This window comes from Salarias fasciatus, chromosome 22, assembly GCF_902148845.1.
Source record: "Salarias fasciatus chromosome 22, fSalaFa1.1, whole genome shotgun sequence".
In the NCBI taxonomy this organism is placed as follows: Eukaryota; Metazoa; Chordata; class Actinopteri; order Blenniiformes; family Blenniidae; genus Salarias; species Salarias fasciatus.
This window is the reverse complement of record NC_043765.1, coordinates 17,207,634-17,227,604: the sequence shown is the minus strand read 5'-3', so window position 1 is coordinate 17,227,604 and position 19,971 is coordinate 17,207,634. Positions and strand designations below refer to the sequence as shown.

At 39.9% G+C, this 19,971-nt stretch overlaps 1 protein-coding gene across 2 annotated transcripts in view; it reads right to left on the bottom strand.

Moving 5' to 3' along the window:
• csmd3b (CUB and Sushi multiple domains 3b) overlaps positions 1-19,971 on the bottom strand; it is a 337,669-nt gene that overhangs the window by 212,099 nt on the left and 105,599 nt on the right. For both annotated transcript variants that reach the window (XM_030120514.1, XM_030120513.1), the window contains exon 5: positions 15,564-15,676. In XM_030120514.1, the coding sequence (XP_029976374.1) occupies positions 15,564-15,676 (113 nt within the window). The remainder of the gene's footprint in view (positions 1-15,563; positions 15,677-19,971) is intronic.

Genomic DNA, 19,971 nt, shown 5'->3' with positions numbered 1-19,971 from the left:
TTGGAAGAGAAGGGAGAAGAGAACTAAGAAGAGAAGAAAAGAGAACAACAGCAGATGAACTGCAGAGAACTGATTGTTTGTCTGATGGGATAAATACATGTTTCTCTCGAGCCTGCCAGACAGTCAACTCAATTTGCCGTTTCCAATCCACTCGCAGCGACACCTCTCCATCGTGACTCCATCAGCATTCACTGCCACTTTTCCCACAATTGAAAGCCTGGTTTTGTGGGAAACCAAACACTGAAAATAAACTTTCACAAAACTATTCATAGAAATTCGCCAGCTTTGTCTTTGTTGGTGCAACAGCAATAAAAGCAGCTAAAGTGCAATTTTCCGAAATGGATGTCGGGTTGTGGAGATAATAATAAAGGCAAGTTGAAGATTCCTAGAAATGGTGGTGCGTGATGAAGAAAAACGTTACGTAATGAACTCTGCTGTTTTTCAAGGGTCACAGGCAGGTCTCTGCATACGCGAAGTATCTTTAGACAGACCTTGCACTTATCCTCAAAAAAAAAAAAAAAACTGACACCAATCAAGCAGACAACATCGGAATGCTTTGCAAGGTTAATGATGTCAAGTGGTGCATAAAATATTAACTGGTAACCAAAGTCAGTGTAAATGAGTGTGTATTTCTGTCTCCACTGACAGATGAAGTCTGATATCTTCTGTGTTTTTTTTTTTTTTTTTTAAAGTGAATGTTTATGACATTATACACTCGTGTGTATTTGCGTATAGGTATGTATTTCAATTATGGGAACCATAATCTGCTTAAACACCTCCTCGGGTTTGGGTATGGCAAGTAGCAGTTACTGCAACACTTGTGTGTGTGTGTGTGTGTGTGTGTGTGTGTGTGTGTGTGTGTGTGTGTGTGTGTGTGTGTGTGTGTGTGTGTGTGTGTGTGTGTGTGTGTATGCACGTGAGTGAGGATTATCACTGTGTTGATAACGTCTGCATGCGTTGCCTGGTTGCACGGTCGAGGTGAGCTAGCTACCTAGCTTTGTGCATGTGTGTGTGTGCGTGTGCCAGCGTGGGTGTGATAGCTAATAGCTGTGGTTACTGTAGCATGTCTTATTAAATTTAACATCAAGAGACCCCCTGGAAGGCTGACTGACACACACACACACACACACACACACACACACACACACACACACACACACACACACTTTAAAGCCACCAAGCTCACCTACACTACGAGGCTAACCAACCAACACAGACACAGCTCAGTAGTAATTCTAACTGCTGATTTATAGATTATAGAGGGTGTAACTCACAGCATGCGCGTTCCATTACAGATTTTGATTGAAAGTGTTACTTCTTTGACAAAATACACACGCCACTTTTGATGAATAAACGAATCGGTAAGAATATATTTAATAGCTCATTAACAGATTGAACACGCTCCGTAACTCCCATGAATGGCTTGTTTTCCTCATTAAATCTAATGCATTTTACAAAAGATTAGGATAATCCTGAATTGACAGGACCTCGCTTTGAGAAAACACATCGCTCTTGCAACCCAACAACTCCTGTCAACAGGAGATGAGGTAAAGTTTGTATAAGGACATGGCTCTTCCCACAAAATCTGATCAATAAAAACACTTTGCTTTATTATTGTTTTAAAAGCCATAATTAGATCAAGCTGTGTCCGTGCAACAACACTACTCCATCCAACCTGTTCAATATCAAATAATGACAAATAATAATAAAAAGGAATAACAACAACACACGTAAACATCTGATTTCTGAATTGATTTTCTAATCCTTTTCAATCTGCAATATTTCCATCTTCCCTGCAGTCATCATGCCTCATGTTTGGGCTGTAAATACATTAAAAACCAACACCGCCACCTACTCAGCAGGTGTTCTCTTTGAGCAAGACACTTCCCTTCATGGTGCACGATCGCATTCTGTTTGTGAGGGCATTGCGTATTTATCGGTGTGTATTCTGCATTGCACAATCGCCAGGGAAAACATTTGGGAGAGAATTATTTTTTGCACCGCAGGACAAAACTTAAATAATTGCAACCATGTGCTACGACAGACACAGACATCACGAACTGTGCTGCCTCTTAGCTGTGGCAAAAAAAAAAAAAAGAGTCATTTTAATGAGATTTGCTTGTTTTCGTTCCAGAGGAAGCCGTATGTGAACCAGTATGTGATGCAAACCCCAAAAGATTTAGGTAAAATCTTCTCTTTCACAGTCTTGTGTTGCATTTTTACTGTATTATAGAAGTTTAGGGAGAATTCTCTGTGTAGGGCTGCATGATATAAAGTACATAAAATCGTACTGTCCAGTGATGCAACAATAATATAATTTCTAAAAAAATAAAAGCACCTAAATAGATGATGTAAATTTTTTTGTGCTTTGGTATTTTCTTCCAAATGACAGTACTCACCAGTTGGACTTTTTTCTTGATTTTTTGCGCTTTTGACATTCGCCAGGTATCAAGAATGAAGTAATGTTTTGTTGATGTTGTTGTTTTTTCTTTCAATTAGCAGTAATATCATGAAACGGCATGTTCACCTTTACTGCTTGCAAGAATCTAGATTTCAGTTAATTCAACTCCCACCTGCAGCTCCTTTTTATTCCAGTATAAGTTCAATTGCACCAACAGTAATAGTTTTATGTGGTCTCCTTTGACTCCGGAGTTAAACTAGCAGCACTGTTTAGCCACACTTTCCACTTCCGTCCGAAGAAACAATTACAATCCTGTTAGAATTTGGGAGGTGAAGCAACACAGTCTGCTGATAGATTAGTGCACATGCACTTGAGAATACAGCACTGATAGTCATTTCGACAATTAATTAGACGATAAAACAGGAGAGGAAAACCCTGTGGAGCATCCTTAAATAATGAAATCCGGAGCTGGAAGAGCTTCGAGACCGCTCTGTCAGTGTTTCTTATCACTCCTCTTGAAACGGTGATACACTCGGTGAAATCGTCTCCGATTGGCCGAGAGCGACGAGGGACACGTTCTGTCTGAACGCCGCCTCGCATGTGTCAGGAACCGCCACGTCAGCATGACCCTGTACATTTTCTGGTTATGCTAATCCGGTGACATTCCTCCTGGCTTGGCAGGAGGAGCTGATTGGATGGGCTGAGGTGGAGACCCTGAAGGGAGGCCGTTTGATTGGTTGGCTGATATAAAGCTGAATGATGGACTGACATTGGCCAGGTGGGCCAGATCCTTTTCAGTATGCGCTCACATTCACACAAAACACACGTGCGAGGAGCACCAGCCGCACATACACACATCTGCACAGTGTCACGCAGAAACACACACTGGTATTACCAGGATGGACTATATTTTAGTTAGGTAGCCAGTGCTCGTCTGACAGACCTGAATATCAAATCAATACATCATTTGATGTAATTTCTATCCTGTCCCAGTGCAGAAGGGTTTGGCAGCTATTCCCTGTAATTCCATCATAAAGGTGTTTAATACCATTCAGATATAAGGTCAATATATCATTTACTACCCCCCGTTTTTTTTTTTTTTTTTTTTTTTTTTTGGTCAAACTCTTATCATGCCAACAAATTCCCTGGAAGACTTCAACAAACTTTAATCTAATATACTGTACGTATTTAAGATGACCATTTCTCGGACAATCCTTTATGTTAGACACCTATTTTTTCATTGCTATTAAAAAAAAAAAAAAATCAGAAGCTTCTGAATATAAGTGCCCGAAATAAGTCGTGAGTTTTATCCAAGAGTCACATCGCTTACTCATTCGCTGGAGTTTTTTTTTCTGTCAGGCACTTACGGAATCCAGATACTGAGACGTTTGGCAGCCATTTTCTGTAATTACATTATCCAGACATCAAATTGATACACTGTGTGGCTGCCGTTGAGGGCCGGACACTGACAGATTTGGCAGGCATTTTGTACCGGAGCATTCTACACAATGATGCAACTAATGAGCTTATGTTGCCTGTTTTTGACGACGGTCAACCTTGTGGAGTTTCATTTGTTCAGGTCACATTTTCACATGATGAGTTCTGAGCAACACACGTTTTAGAAAGCCAACTAATGGTAAGTATTAAAAAGTAAAGAAGCGATACAACTCATATGATGAGGTTAATAACTGCTAGGTATTAGATTAATTAAATTGGAAGAAATGAAAAAAAAAATACAGCTAAATATATTTCCTGAGTATAATTGCCTTAAATAATTATCTAATGAGCTGTGCCACAGCTGAGGCTGAACAAGTGGAAAAAAAAAGTTTCTAAAGAGTTTGTTAACTTGTCAACAAGTAAAAATTAATGATTTTTTTTTTTTTGTTTAAGGTCTGGACATTCAATCCGAGGCAATATCACCAATTCATTCAGTAGAATACAGGTAAATAGTGGAAATGACTCAAAACCGTCCAATATTTCCCTCCAATTTTTTCGTTTTAGACAATCTGCTCTCCACATCTGCCGTCACTGTGTGTGTACGGCGGTGTGTTTACGTGGGATTGTTTTGATTGATGTCCCTGTGCTGCAGCTGACCTTGCAGGACTTGGAAGAGCGAGGACCTGCATTCACAGTGGAGATAATGAACACACAGTTTTATACAACACCACACACACACACACACACACACACACACACACACACACACACACACACACACACACACACACACACACACACACACACACACACACACCCAGCCTTTAAGCAGCATTGATCCCTTCTGCTCAACTAAAAAGCATAGAGCACAATTATATTATTACTGCGATCTCCTCTTTTATCTTCTCCTATTGCTTTTTTCTTCTGCTCTCTTGGCATAGATTTTTTTTTTTTTTTAACTTCTATTTTCCTCCTCTGATCCTCCTCTCAGTCACACAATTCTTTTTCTCTCCAGTCACCGGTTTCTTCATCTCTATGTTCTCCTCGCTGATTTTTGTTACCCTCACGCCATATGCTCCTCCTTCATCTTATTCTTTTCCTCCCCTCTCAAATCTCACATACTTCACAGTTGTCGGTCGTACACATGTGGGAATGTGTAGGACACACACACACACCCACATACACACACACACACACACACACACACATGCACACACAACCAGACTGTAAAACCACTTTTCTCCTGGGAGAGACCTGACACATTCCCTCTCATTTTAAATGTATGAACCGTGCCACAGTTGCGTCTACTTGCAAGCACACACTCCCACATGTTTAGTTGTCCGCCATGTATCTCACAGATGCTAAATATGTGGAGGAGGAAAAAAAAAGGGCAATAATTTTAAAAAGTGGAGGAAAAAAATGGAAGAAACTGAGAAAGTCAACATATGGAAATAGTGAATCTGAAAAAAACGAAGTTCTGCTCGAAGGGATTACAGCCTCACAAACTGAAAAATGCAACAGATGGACTCAACACGTCCTCTCCTGCTGTCCTATAAAATGTCACAACTCGCAGAGACATGAGGTTATCGATGGGGCTATTATAGTGGCAAAATGGCTTGAGCGAGCTTGTGGAGAGTCATGTGTGTATCTCAAATTGTGTGTGTGGGTGTTTGATATTTGTATGATTGCAATTTTATTTGTGCGACTGTGCAAGGATTTTCATGTTTATATCAAAGCATGTGCGACTGCAATGGCATTTGCCTTTGACTAATACAACTTCTGCATGTATAAAATGTATGCATGAATGTATTTCTCTTCAGTTCAACCTCGAATACCATGATATTTCTTTTTTCTTGGAGGGATTTTGATGGGCAGGCTGTGCGCTTGTTGGTCTCTTTGCCGCACAGTCTGCCTGACAATAACAAGCAGTTTGGCAGGGGTTCAGTGAGTGTAAGCTAACTTTACCTGAGCAAATGGACAGAAACTGGCTGACAAAAGAAGAAAACAACAACAACATAAACCGATGGAAACTGATGGAAAAGGAATATTCAAGTGAAAATGTGTGTATTAATAAATTCCATGCCACACAATTGTCACAAATGTATGAATATCAGTGTGCATATTAACACACACACAAACTGTAACTCAGTCCTCTTGAGGGATCTCTGGATTATTTTTATTATTTGTATTTCTGTTTTTTAGCAGATACTTGAAAGGTCACCTTCTCTGTCCCATGATGCTCTTAACCGGCAGTCAATGAATGAAGCTGAATTGCGGGAAGGTGAAAAAAGACTGAATGACAGGAAAAGAGAAAGAAGAGAGATGAAGGGAGGGATGATAGATAGAGGAGTGGATATTGGCAGTCCCCTCAGGTCTCTTTGATAAAGATCAGAGCAGCCACAGCCAAAACCTCAATCACACGGGCGTGCACGCGCAGACGCGCAAACACAAACACAAACACAGACGGCTTTTGTGCAGCACACGCCCACGGTGCACGCCCTCGCCCACACGCACAAACTTGACTTTTGCACTCAGATCATGTTCAAGTTAAAGAGACCACAGTCCCAATCAATGAACTGAGGGCTGATAAGAGATCAGAAAACCAAGAGAAACAAATGGAGGGATGCTTATTCACCGCTCTCATCTAAACATGGGTGTAAACACCGACTGAGGTTGACCACAATTGCCTCTGTTGAGCGTTGAGTGAATTTTTTTTTTTTTTTTTCATTATCAGCTGCACAACACACACTATTTATTTCCAGTCATTTCGGTTGTTTGGGTTTAGCGCAAACCAAATTCACTCAATTGTTCTGTTGTCGTATCTTCACCAAAACTATTTCTGATTCAAAAATGTTTGCCCAGTGTTTGCCTTATCTTTGGGAAACTTGGATTTCAGACTGAGCCTGTATTGTTGTGAACAATAACTTTATCGAGCAACTCCAAAAAGCTCCGCAGGCATTTCCTACCACAACAAACACTCCGCTTTCACTTTGCCATTCAAGTTTGTTGAAAACTTTAGCCCCAAGATTTCAAAAGAACATCGGCACAAAAAAAAAGAAGAACTTCTATATTTCCGTTGTCTAGTCTTCTTGAATATCACCAAACATGATATCAAAGGAATTTAAAAGTAAGCCTCAACTTAATTTTTAAAATAAAAACCTTATGAAATGTAAACCAAATGCATTCAGGCAGAAAATGAGGTTAGTAATTATGATAACTCTGTATTTGTATTTGAGGGAGAGGTTCGGGGTAAGAGGGGAACAAGCAGAAGGTCACTGGATTGGCGGCACAGACGACTCTCCATGATGATACGAGGGGCTGATGGACGGATGCCCAGATGGAGACGGGTCATTCGATGCCACTGACATCTGGCCAGTGAGAGCTCCCAAAGTGTTTAACCAGCTGCCATCAACCTCCAGGTTTTTCCTTTTTTTTTTTTTTGCAAAAAATATCTCCCCAAATCCTCCCAGCCACACCCCAGAAACGATGCAGGGCGAGGAACGGACAAATTGAGCATCTTGCTGTATTTGAACTGAAGCCACATTCACACTCCTCCTGTGTCCAACTGTGCACATCTGCTCACTGGTGAGCATGCATCCGTCCATGCATCCATCCATCCATCCATCTATCCATCTAACTCAGGCTGCCAGGGGTTTTTTAAACTCTTTTAAATCGTCAAGATGAACATTTTGTTCATTATAGTCAACATAAAGTGTGATTTGCCGGATATAATGTAAGGATCTGTCCCCCTCTTATCGATGTAACCCCTCTTGTGACCAGTTATTAGAAATAAAGCCCCGGGGCTTTGTGTCAAATGAATTTATAGTTCATTATTTTAATTAATAGGCCATTATTTTCATTTGTCCTCAGTATGTATGTATCTGAAATGTTTTTGAATAAAATAAACAAATGAAATAAAGTTTGCTTATTTCTTGACAATTTTTTTTTCAAGTTAAAAGCAAAAAAAAATAAGCATGTTGTGAAAAGAAACGCCCCTCCCTCAAAGTTCATTAAAAAACTCACTCTGATTATGCATCATTTAAGTTGATGACTTGCGTTTGGTAATGTATGTGAAAATCTGTTGTTTCCTCTTTTATTTATCACAAGAAATAAATATTTTACGTACACACTCCACCTTTAATTATTTTCCATTGAGTGTGCTTTCCTTTTATATTTTATCACTCTTTGTTTATTCCTTCTCCCGAGGCCCAATGCAAGCTCTCTCTGGTAACTGTAAATGAAGGTAAAAGAAATGTATTACCGCTAAATCTTAGGAGAGAAGGAAAGCATGCAGTGTAGATAGTGGATGTGGACGTGGTGGGGGAGGAAATGCAGCGGCAGCAGAGAAAGATTGGTGATGAGGGGTGAAAGGAAATCTCTGCAGACTTGTTAGTCACATGGCCGCATGTTCAAAGATGAAAAACATGTTCTTCAGACCATGTTCTGGGGGAAAAAAAAAAAAGGAAGGAAGATATCACTGGGGAGCTGTGCATCCACATGTGTCCCTCATGTCCGTGTCTGTATGTGTCTGTTTCTCCACACATGCCCACGCCTCTGGATAACGGCATGTGTCTCAATGTATATTGCATGAATGTGGGTAATGCACATGCATGTTCCAGGTTAAGAAATTCCAGTGTTATTCGGTATAATGTGCCTCCTTCTTTTGCAAGGACGAGAAGCAGCTCTTACGTGCTTCAGAGATTGTGTTAAAACCAGGAAAAATGCCTGCTCGGTTTACCACAACACGCTTCCTCGACGACACGTAAACTAAATCTTTGCCGTTCTCCGATTGCATCCAGAGTCAACTGCAGGGCAAAGATGAGAAAAATTCACTTGGAAATGTGCTCGCTATAAATACAATTCCATCTGTAACCGCAGAAGTTTGAGAGCGTGGCTGCAGCTGCCGCCACTTGATAGGGACTGCTTACAATGGGAGACATGATGAATGGGCCGGCGGATGGATATAAGACCGAGAAAGAGGGTCACCAAAAACAGCCAAGCACCTGCTGAGTGAGCGGTCGCCGTGGTGATTAAGAGGAGGAGAGGAGAGGGACAGAGAGGTCTTCAAGAGACGGGAGGAGATGTGCCGGGTGGGAAAACAGAAAGAAATGTGGTCACCATCGAAGAGGACCACAGAGTTTGGCAGAGAAATTAGAGGAATTCATTGTGCCTGTTGTGCCATTACATAAAACCAAATAAGGGCTGAAATAAATCAAGAGAAACTTGCACGGCTTGATGTTGAGGTTGCTGTAGGGAGTGCTTTTTGATTCACCAGAAGATTACAGTGGAACCAAACCAATGGCACACTAAAGCAGGCAACTTTAAAATAAAAGTGGGCGTTTTCCATTGAATTTGTTGGCGTGTACAAATGTACCTATTTTCTTTTCTTTTTTTTACAATCTTGGATGCAGTTAAGCCTCAGGTCTCCATGGATTTCTTCCCACAAGGAGGCACTGGATCCCAGGTTAGGAAGCACAAAGGTCAAATGGGTTAAAGTATCAGTTTTACTTCATTCATTGCAACCATTTCAAATTGAATAACGTTTGAGGAAATTAAACTACTTCAGTAAAAGGTATTCTCCTAAAAAAACAAAAACAAACAAAAAAAAAGGTGCTTTAAAAGATGTAGTATAATAATAACCTTTTAATCAACTCACTCACCTATGACCGCTGAGCCAGTCTACGGCCCACTTCTGGTTGGATGGCTACTGTGCAGTGTGAATCAGAAAATAAATATGAAACTTTTAATGAAATTTTCACACTATTGCATTTATTTTTTAAATAATTTTCAACTCATAATTTCGCAGTGACATTGATGAAAACATGACGAAAAGGGTCGTATTGTACAATGCGACAATATGAGTGAGTAGAAATGAGAGCCAAATGTAAAGCATTTTAAAAGACAGAGAATAAGAATAATAGCAAAGAAAAATCCCAACTCTTTAACATCGACCGCGCTGATAAAGAGCAGTGTGTGCGTATCTGTTTGTGTCTAAGTGCTGTGATAATCTGTGATTCCCTCTCATCAGCACAATATCAAACTGCCTCCGACATCATGCTAAATAATACATCACCGTATTTCTCCCTGTGATTCAAACATGTGCGTGCGCGCCCACACACACACACCACACCACACACCACACACACACACACACACACACACACACACACACACACACACACCCACACACACACCCGCGTGCGCGCACACACACGGGGTGTATGGTATGTGCCTGAATAAGTCATGACCTGACAGTCTTCAGAGGAAGAGAAGAAGAAATGTTCAAGGATCCAACAATCACATCAAAGTGTATCCCATTGAGCAGGCAGCCAGGCTGCAGAGGAGAGCGCCACGCTACTGTACCTTTGCACAGGCAAATGCAAAAATTTCCTCCTTAACAGCAGCTGATGAATTCACTCTTTTTTCCATCTCATGAAATAGATATGATGGAGAATTCTCGATTACTGTACTGGTATAGATGATCAGCGGGATATCGAGTCAGAGCGATCTGCATGTCCACAGGGTGCGGGAGCAACAGGCAGCCCGCAGATGCCCACACCTTTCTCTCCTCCTGCACATCCTGCAGAGCCTCCCATGCTCTTGATGGAAGACTCCCAAGCCATTCCTGAGCCAGGTGGGATTTAAAAGCCCCGGAGCATCTTTTCGCTCTGCCCCAGGGTGTACTCTTAGTGTGATGCGTCTGGAACACATTCAATGCAAGATGTCCAGACGGCTTCTACATCAAATTTTCAAACAAGCCCCTTTTGCATTTCCAACATTTATTCTGTCTCACTTCTGTTGCCAAGATTTTCATGCAGTTTTCCAAGTCACACCTGCTAAGAGGTATTACAATCAATAATGAACAAAATTCAAAAAGGTCATTTTATTACATTACATACATTTATTACCAATAGCCCCCCAGCACAAACAAAATACACTAATAATAATAATAAAAACTAACAGTGTATGTTCTTCATTTTCCGTAAATAATCAGCAATAAAAGCTCAGGTGAAATGCAGGAAAAAGGAGCCCTAAGAGGTGAGTTTCAGTATTTATTCCACTAATCACTGATTAACAATATAAATAAATGGCATACAATTAAGCCCATCAGCACCATTGATGGCTGCAGCTCGGGGCGACTTCTGAATCGCCCAGTGCTATTTGGTTTATTAACGTACTGTATTCAAATTAACACCCCGCTGCTCATTACATTATCGGCCGTTATTACACTATTGGTTGTCATTAGGTAAATTGTAAATTGTTAGGTGAATTGTAATATTTGTTGGCCTAGCTTAATTCAGTGCAGACAGAATTACCTCGAGAAAGCAGTTTTGTTGATTGTTTCTTCAGAAGTCCTGTGAGGAAATCCTCTCTCTCACCTGCCGTCTCAAGCATCTTGAATTAATCCCAGAGCATTGTGGGTGAAAGGGTTATTCACACCTACAATCCAATTCTTCTTACAGGTATGTAAGAGCCAGTGCACCAACACACGCACGCACGCATGCACGCACGCACGCACGCACGCACGCACACACACACACACACACACACACACACACACACACACACACACCCACACACACACACACACACACACAGACAGAGGTCGAACATGAATAAACAAGATCCTGGGACTGAACCACGATTCCCCGGCCCAGGCCTGCAGCCCCACTGATCATATATAATATATGACCGAACATGACACTATACCTGACCAGCTATATTTAATGTGTTTTGTTCCACGGCATCAGTTAATATTTCATTAGACAATGGTGTAGTTCTTTTTTTAATACATGTTGGTTCTGTAATTGTATGAGCTGTCACTGCACATTTGTTCTTGCGATTACAATTCTGAGATTTTATCTTTTTTTATCTCATCTCATCGTACCTCATTAGAGCTTATCTTGCTTCAAAATTCAGCCACAGAGGTTGACTAAAATCAGCCTTTGATGCTCTTTAAAGCTTTATTTAAATTTGATTTGATGATGTGTAGGAATGACGTCTCGATCAATAAACCATGGATTCCTTGTATCATTGTTCCGAATAGTTACTAAAAATACAAATTTTGACTGTAAGCCTCAATCAACACATTCACCGTGATTGATGATGAGCTGGTATTTTTACTCTGGCATTTATTGTAGAAGGAGGCATTATTGTGAAGCAAATACCTGCAGAAGTCTGAAAGGGTTCCAGCAACAGATTAGGCAGGAGGATTACATGGACTGGGGATGACTTGCCAAAAAGTGCCCAAACCTGGGAGGATAATTCCTTTTCAGAAAACCTCCTCCTTGAATCTATCTCCCCTGGCTGTGTGCTGCGGACAGCATGACAGTCTATGAGTACTCCTGTCTAGAGTATGGACGGGGGACACACAGATCATCAGCATAACACTGCAGTCTCCGAAATATCAAGTGTGGCGCACAGGCACAGACACACACACACGAACACACACACACAGGGTTAGTCAAACGGCTGAATGTGTCAGCAGTGGGGGCTGTTCAGATACGTCTCCTGGATGCTCTCACTGAAAACAACCCTTCTCTCTCTCTCTCACATGCACACGCACACATTCACGCGCGTGCATAAAGACACACAAAGTCACAAAGACCATCGGCCAAGATGCAAGTAGAAATGTGTGTCAGTGACAAAAATCTGGGAATCTGGGACAACTGCTGCGACATACAAGTGGCACCAACACACACACACACACACACACACAAAAGTGTGTGTGGAGACTTAAAGCCAGACACTTCAGCAATCAGCGATGTTGTCTTTATGCGGCAAACCAGACACACACATCAACAAAATAAATACCCACCAACTCACCAACCTACATAAGGCCGGGCACAAAGGCCCACCGAGGGAAGTGGAAAGACAGACACTGAAGCTTAAGCTGGCAATCATTTTGAAAAGCAAGCATCTGCGACAAAATCTGTGGGTTTATATGTGGGAAAAGGTATGCTCAAATGTCTGTGCTTGTCAGAACCAAATGGAGTTTAAAAACTTGGTAGAAACAATACTTTTGCTCAGGAATGAGATTCTGATTGTGTTTCTGTAGAGGATCCAGGTTGTTAGCTCCCTTGGGTTCATTTTTTTTTTTTTTTTCTTGGGCTGCTAAATGTTAGGGAATGAGGAAATATATTGTGAGAACAAAGGTCAGAAAGTTCATGTACACATGGATCCTGTAGGATTTATTAGAAAGAAAAAAAAAAAAGTTGAGCTTATTTTGTAGTTACAATCACATCTAAACTGTCTGTGGGGCATTTTGGTAACAATGACAAAGTGGATGGTGCACAGGAGGGATCAGATGGGGTCATTTTAATATCACATGTCCTGCTGAGTTACTTTAATTCAATCTGAAGCCACACAAGCAGACTTTTTCTCACTCCCTTCGGATTATTAATTACAGTTGGAATTACCTTCAGTGACTTTAAAGGCCTTTTGTAGTTCAAAGTTACCAACTACAGTATATACTTTGTGAAGCTACACTTCTCTGCATTAAAGATCCGGCTCACACTTCAGCCTGAATTCATGCGATGAAGTATTCTTCATCATTCAATGAAGAATGCTATTATTATAACAATCATTGTAATTCATCATTACACACATTGGCTACAATAATATGAATTGATTTTTAGATGATCTCAACACCAGCATCACCCAAATAAAGCATGAAATCTATGTAATATTTCTCAACCCACTGGGCCCATTTCACATATTAAACCCACAAACGCAAAATATACAACTAATAAAAACAGCTATTCAGCAAATCATGGAATATATAAGGGTGGATGTTGGTAAATAGGAGCAAAGACATTAAATGTTGTATTTCCCTTACATAAAACATGATACCACCTCTTCCTAAGTCTTTTCTGCACATCAAACATTTTGAGTTTTCATGGCAGAAACTTCAGGAACATGAACTCATCCATGAACATTTGTCTGCACCAGACTCTGACACAGCAGCAAATAACATAAATTCACCCACTAATCTCATTATTTTAATTGTGATATTAAAATTCTCATAAAGATTCATGATAACTGCATTTTGTACACACACTCATGTACAAACTGATTGAAGAACACGATGCACTGATGATACATGCAAAGCAACACACATTGATCAATTCTGCATTTTTGCCACTATGGCTCTGGAGCGTGTTGAAGATTGTGCAAAAAACAAATAAAAACGTACAAATAATTCCACTCTTTAGGATTGTATTGCTTGATGACACAAATCTTCCACTGCAATACTCTCTGAACATGAAGTTAACCAAGGCCATATTTGAAGTTTATAACAAACAACAACAGCAAAATGCACCAAAAGTGCAGCAGGTCAGACGTCATGCCATGTGCCTGAACCATCCAGCTTTGGTAGCATCTATATCCAGGGTGGGGCTGCAGGGGATGAACTCTAACCTTAGATTGAGAATAAGCACACACACTCTGAAGAGATCACCAGTCCAGTGCAGGTAACTCAGAGATGGGAAAACACACAATACACAGCATCATATAATCTGTGATCACAATAAGAAAACTTAACCATTTCTACTCCAGTAAAACTACAATTCATTCATTTACATACATCCATCTATCTATCACTGTAGCACATTTAGATAGGCTGTATGCTCTGTGCATTCCCTCTTTTTTCTTTTATTTAAATAAGCCTTAGGGATGAAGCAGCAGGGCTACATTCTAAATAGTTGGGACACCATGCGTGGGCTACGTAAATAAATAGCAGCTATATAGCTGCATAATTGCATGCTTATTTGTTCTGTCACTTGTCTCTGTGAGTGTGTGAGTGCCCGTGGTGAGCCGTTTTACGCTCTTTTGTTTTATGCACCGGAACAAACTGCCTTGTTGGGGACATCAAAGTTTTCTAATCTAAATCTGATCTGAAATCTTTAATGCACACAGGACATGGTGTTGAGACACAGTGAGTTCTGATTTTAATCATTACCTCAACCACTCATATCTCCCTCTTTCATCTGTGAATATGGCACCGCGGTGTTTGTTCAGGCCCTAAAGGAAGGAGGGCAACAGAAGCTACCGCTTCTCCACTCACAGAGGCAAGCTTTTTTTTTTTCTTTTTTCTTTTCCCATTCAAAATATGAGGCTATTTTCAAAAACCAATATGACAAGGTTAATTAAAGGGCATCTGAATTCCTCATGTTTTGAAGTGCTTACAAAAGAAATATGTTGAGGATGTTTTATCTGTTTAAAGCTGAAGATCAGGTGGAGCGGCCCAGCCCTACACACACACACACACACACACGCAGAGGAAACTAAGTGCATGGAACAATAACCACACAAGTATACAAAGTGTAAACATGCAAAATGTGCAAGTTCTATATAGAACACTTCCAATGCACTCAAACCAGGGACAAACTGACATGGGCATAAATGTGACATTTTAGTGATGAGTCAAGTGATTTTTTTTAAACATGTCATGTTTCTATTTCCTATAGAATAGCATGTGTGTCAAATATCAGCAATGGTTGCTTCTCAATAAAGCACACAGTGCATCTTTTCTTCTCGCTCCATGGAACTGGACTAATTTTTCCTTAAATTCGCCAGCGTACAGTCCAACATGACCAGTGGAATACTGACTGGCATTTAGCGGTCAGAGTCAGTGTTAAAGCACACCGTTAATTTTTCTGAACTATGGAGGTGAGCACAGAGAGCAGACACACGCACAGGCCAATCAGCACAGAGGTTTCCTGACCTTCGTAGTTGAGCTTGAAGCCGTGTGCAGAGACGGCAAAGTCACTGGTCAGCCTCAACGAGAAGACATTTCCTGTACTGGTGACCGGGGCAGGAACCTGGAACCCTGTTAACCTGCACAAACACACAGAAAAACAGCATATTGACGTTATTATTACCATATAAAAGACACAGAGTATGTCTTATACACCGTGTATGACTTGCAGACTTTCAAATCTTGCAATCTCGAGATTTCCAAAAGACACAGTTATAACAAGACACCAAAAATACATGATATGCTGAGTAAAGTGGAAAAAAAAAAGGAGGAAGAAAAGGCCCGGGCCAGGTAAAGGGCGCAGAGACTTCTCCAAGATTTAATCAAAACTTCCCATGAGTTCTTAATGAAAATCTAAAGACACACTGGAGTCAAAGGTCAATGCAGTCAAGTCGTTTCTTCAAAGGAGACGGTAAATCCGAGCTGAATGAACTTGAAAGCCGAGGATCACTTGTTCAAAAGACCATTTAAGATCTTTTACTTTACTTTCCGAAAAGCAGTGCATTCAAAAGCTGTTCCTCCAGAATGCGAGAGATCAATGTCGAACAGCCAATTTGGTCCATTTTTCTTCCGTGCATATCGACATGATCAGGAGTTACAGGAGGACTCTGCTATGGTTGACACAGCTTTTATGCAACTGAAAAAACAAACAAACAACATTTTTCGGTTTATAATAACAGCTTATCACACTATTAATATGAACACGGATATGTTCAGTGGATCAGCGTTTCAGTTATGTTCTGATGATTGTGTAGATCATGATAATACTGTGTTTCCTTTAAATTAATTTTCCAGAAGTAAGACATGTTCACCAGGGACCTGAGCTGTTTTCTTAAATGCATAATGATCCTGTTTTTGTTGCAGTGCAGCATACCAGCATGCACGGTATTAAGTAGTGAAATATGCATATTACTATTTCGTGTTTTACTTCTGTACACTTGCGCATGCATATGCATATTTTCTGCTACCCAATTCCTCAAAAGTGACTTTTTAACCCCCCCATCCACAATGATAATATTGAGCTGAAGTGAAGCATCAAAGCAGCTGATTCCAACAGCTATTCATACTGAGGCTGCAGACGTCGATTAATTTAAAAGCCATGAAGTTGATAGTAGCTGAATGCCAAGAGTTCCTGCTACCAGTGAAAACGATCTGTAGTCCCCAAGTCTTGACAAAAGAAAGACCGAAAAAAAGGTACATTTAGGTTTTTGAGCAAAGATGAACAAACACAATATTTATGGACTATGTGCACTCATGCGGTCTGCATTCACTTACATACACACTGTACATGGCTCAAAAATGACTTATGCATCTGTTATGTTTTTTTATATTTGTCTTTTTCTACATCAATGTATTTATTTCAAATCAAGTGTTCCTGCTGTGGCAGCTTGTAATTCAACTTAAAACAACGCATACTTGATGTGTTTGGTTCATATAAAATATATAAACTATTGCCGTTCACATTTTTAATCATTGTCATTTGCTGTTTAATTTGAATAATATCTGATCGAGTTTTAGCGATACCACTTCCTGAAGCAAACACAAGCACATCTCGATTTCTTCAAAAATGTATAAAAAAAATAAAAAAGACAAAAAAAAAGGTTGTGCTGCAAACACGACTCAATAGGAGATCTAATGAATCAGGCCAAAAGATCAAAGTGAGCCGCGGTCAGCTGACAGCGGTGCTGAGATGTGTTCAGATCAGTAAACAATAAAACAAAGTCAAGTGGGGACGAGGCTGCCTTTAATCTGTGGTCCACAGACTTTCCCTGAAAGAAAAAAAAAAAAAACAAAAAAAAAAACAACATGCTCACACAACTGCACCAGGTGGCACTTCAGCTTTTCGGTCCCTTGAACTAAATGAGAGGAGGCTGGGAGGAGGAGCGGGAGGCCAGCTCTGTTTCACATGTGGAAAAGAGCCAAACTGGGTTCCTGCCACTGCGACATTTTCTTTTGTCCTGCAGCTACCTTTTTTTGGGGGGGGTTTATTTTACATCCCTCCTTCCTCCATTTCCTCTCTTCCTCAACCTTTTCTTCCTCTTCCTCTCGAATTAAAATCCCCAGTCTCATTTGTTTTTGGTCTCTCTTTAAACTTTCGATCCCCTTGAACTCCTTTACCTCTCCTCTTCTCTCTTTACTCATCCTACTTTTACCCATCTACGCTTTTTAACCTTGCATCTTTTAATCTTTATTCCTGTCTCTCATTCTTTACTATTCTTATATGTTCTATTCATTTATATACTAATAACATTTAATATCATCATAGAGGACTTTTGCTTTTCTCTATCTTCTTATACTGTTTTTTTCTTATTCTTGTCATAAGCAGAACAAAATTCATTATATTCAAAATGTATGACATAAAACCGATAGCATTAATCCCTTTGTATGTTATTACCGAAGAATTTACTTTTATTCTCTTCATCCGAACACAAATATGTAGTTTATGTTACTTATGCTCCTCCAACTGACTTCTGACTTGTTTTCATCTCTGCTGATAACAATTTCACAAAAGAAACCAACATATTTCACCATCATTCTAAAGAAACTGTGAGTAAAGTAAAAAAAAAAAAAAAAAAAAAAAAATTGCATTCAATTTAAATGGGTATTGAGAAACCGTTATGTGTTGTCATTGAAAACTTTCAGTAAAAGAAGATTTATTATACTTGAAAATGCCCCTGTCAAGCTTACAGCTTTACATCGTTATCCATTTAAATGTGTTTGCATTGTTGTCACTACATTTCACCTTTCTGAAGCAGCCGTGAACAAGACAGCGGCATTTATAGACTTCTATCGTCATGCATACAGTATCTGCCTCCACCAACACCTTCACCACAATGATTAAAAAAAATGACTTTAGTGCTTTAGAACAACTTTTAACAATACTTTCTAACTTTTACTCAAGTGAATGAGGTTAATCAGCACTTCTGTTTTACCAAACATATTACTCATTGCTGCATTTAAACACATCAAGTCAGTTTCACTCTGAAATCTCATTAAGAACTTCTGAAATGTTTTCACCGACTCCAGAATCTAATGAGGACTTGAGAAATCTGTCAGAAATCTTTTAATACGACTTAAAATCAGCAACAATTGCTTCTAATTAAGTTAATTAGTCAATTAGTTAAAAAATAATCTGTTAATATGACGAATGTGACCTCAGTCAAGAACCATTTCTTAAACATAATGAACTCCCCTTGTTCTGACAGTTTTTTTTTTTTTTTTTTTTTCCTGAATACATTCATACACTGCTGTGACTTGCTTTAATATTTCCTCCTCCTGTTCCATGCCTGCATTCACCTCAACCGCATTTAATTTACAAAGCTCTCAATCAAGAAAAACAACCTGTGTCTCAATGAAGCCCCTTATCTGTCCATCCTCTTTCATCTGCTTCTTCTGCTTTTATCCACCCATTTTACATCTGCTTTCACCTCTCATCAAATGTTATCATCTGTCCTGTTTAGTCTCCAGCCGCCGTCCCCTTTTCATATTCATTCTGCCTGCACTACTTCTTCCTTTTTTCTTAAATTGTCATCCCTTCTCTCAATGTTCTCTTTTCTTATTTGCTGTCTTTTAATTCATAATCCTGCTTTTTTTGTTTTTCCCTTTTATTATAAGCTCGGTGTACTAATCACCCGTCCGTGCACCTTTCTGATCCTTCCAGCTGTCTTCACCTTTTTTTTTTTATTCCTGCAGGTTTTGTCAATTTGCTTTCCCCTGCTCTCATTTAGCCGCCCCTACCTTGCATGTTGATTTCCATTTCTCAGCTGACTTACCCCGTTTCTATTCCTTTGTTCCCTCTCATCGAGTCCAATAGCATTCAAAACACAAATGGTAGCCACTGTCTCAAAAAATAACGAAAAGAAAAAAAAGCATGTCTTTAATCTTTTACCCCGCTCTTAATGTACATCTTTTCTGTATTTCTCAGCCTCTGCTTCATTCCTGTTTTTGGTCATTTTCTGATCGCATCTTCACTTTTTAAGTCTCCCTTTGTCTTCGTCCTTTCGCTATTTGCTTTGCTCGGTGTTATTTCACGGATCTTTATGACCTCATTTCTCTCGTTGTTATTCATCTCATTTCGCTGTTTTTCAGGCGGCAGCCGGCGCGCGGTCGAAACAATAGCATGAACTATTTCATAATGATGCATACGGTGATGCCACCGTACTTAAAATCAACAGGAAATCTGGTGCGCTACTATAAACAATATAGCAATAAAACAAAAGCCTGTGTGTGTGTGTGTGTGGCAAGGTGCGATCTGAGTGAGGCAGAGGTAGCTGATGATCAAGATTCTTTTTTCTTTCTGCAGTCGTTAAATCATTGTTAGTTGAGACGGTTCTCTATGTTTCACTTGATCTCACACTAATCACTGCATTGATCA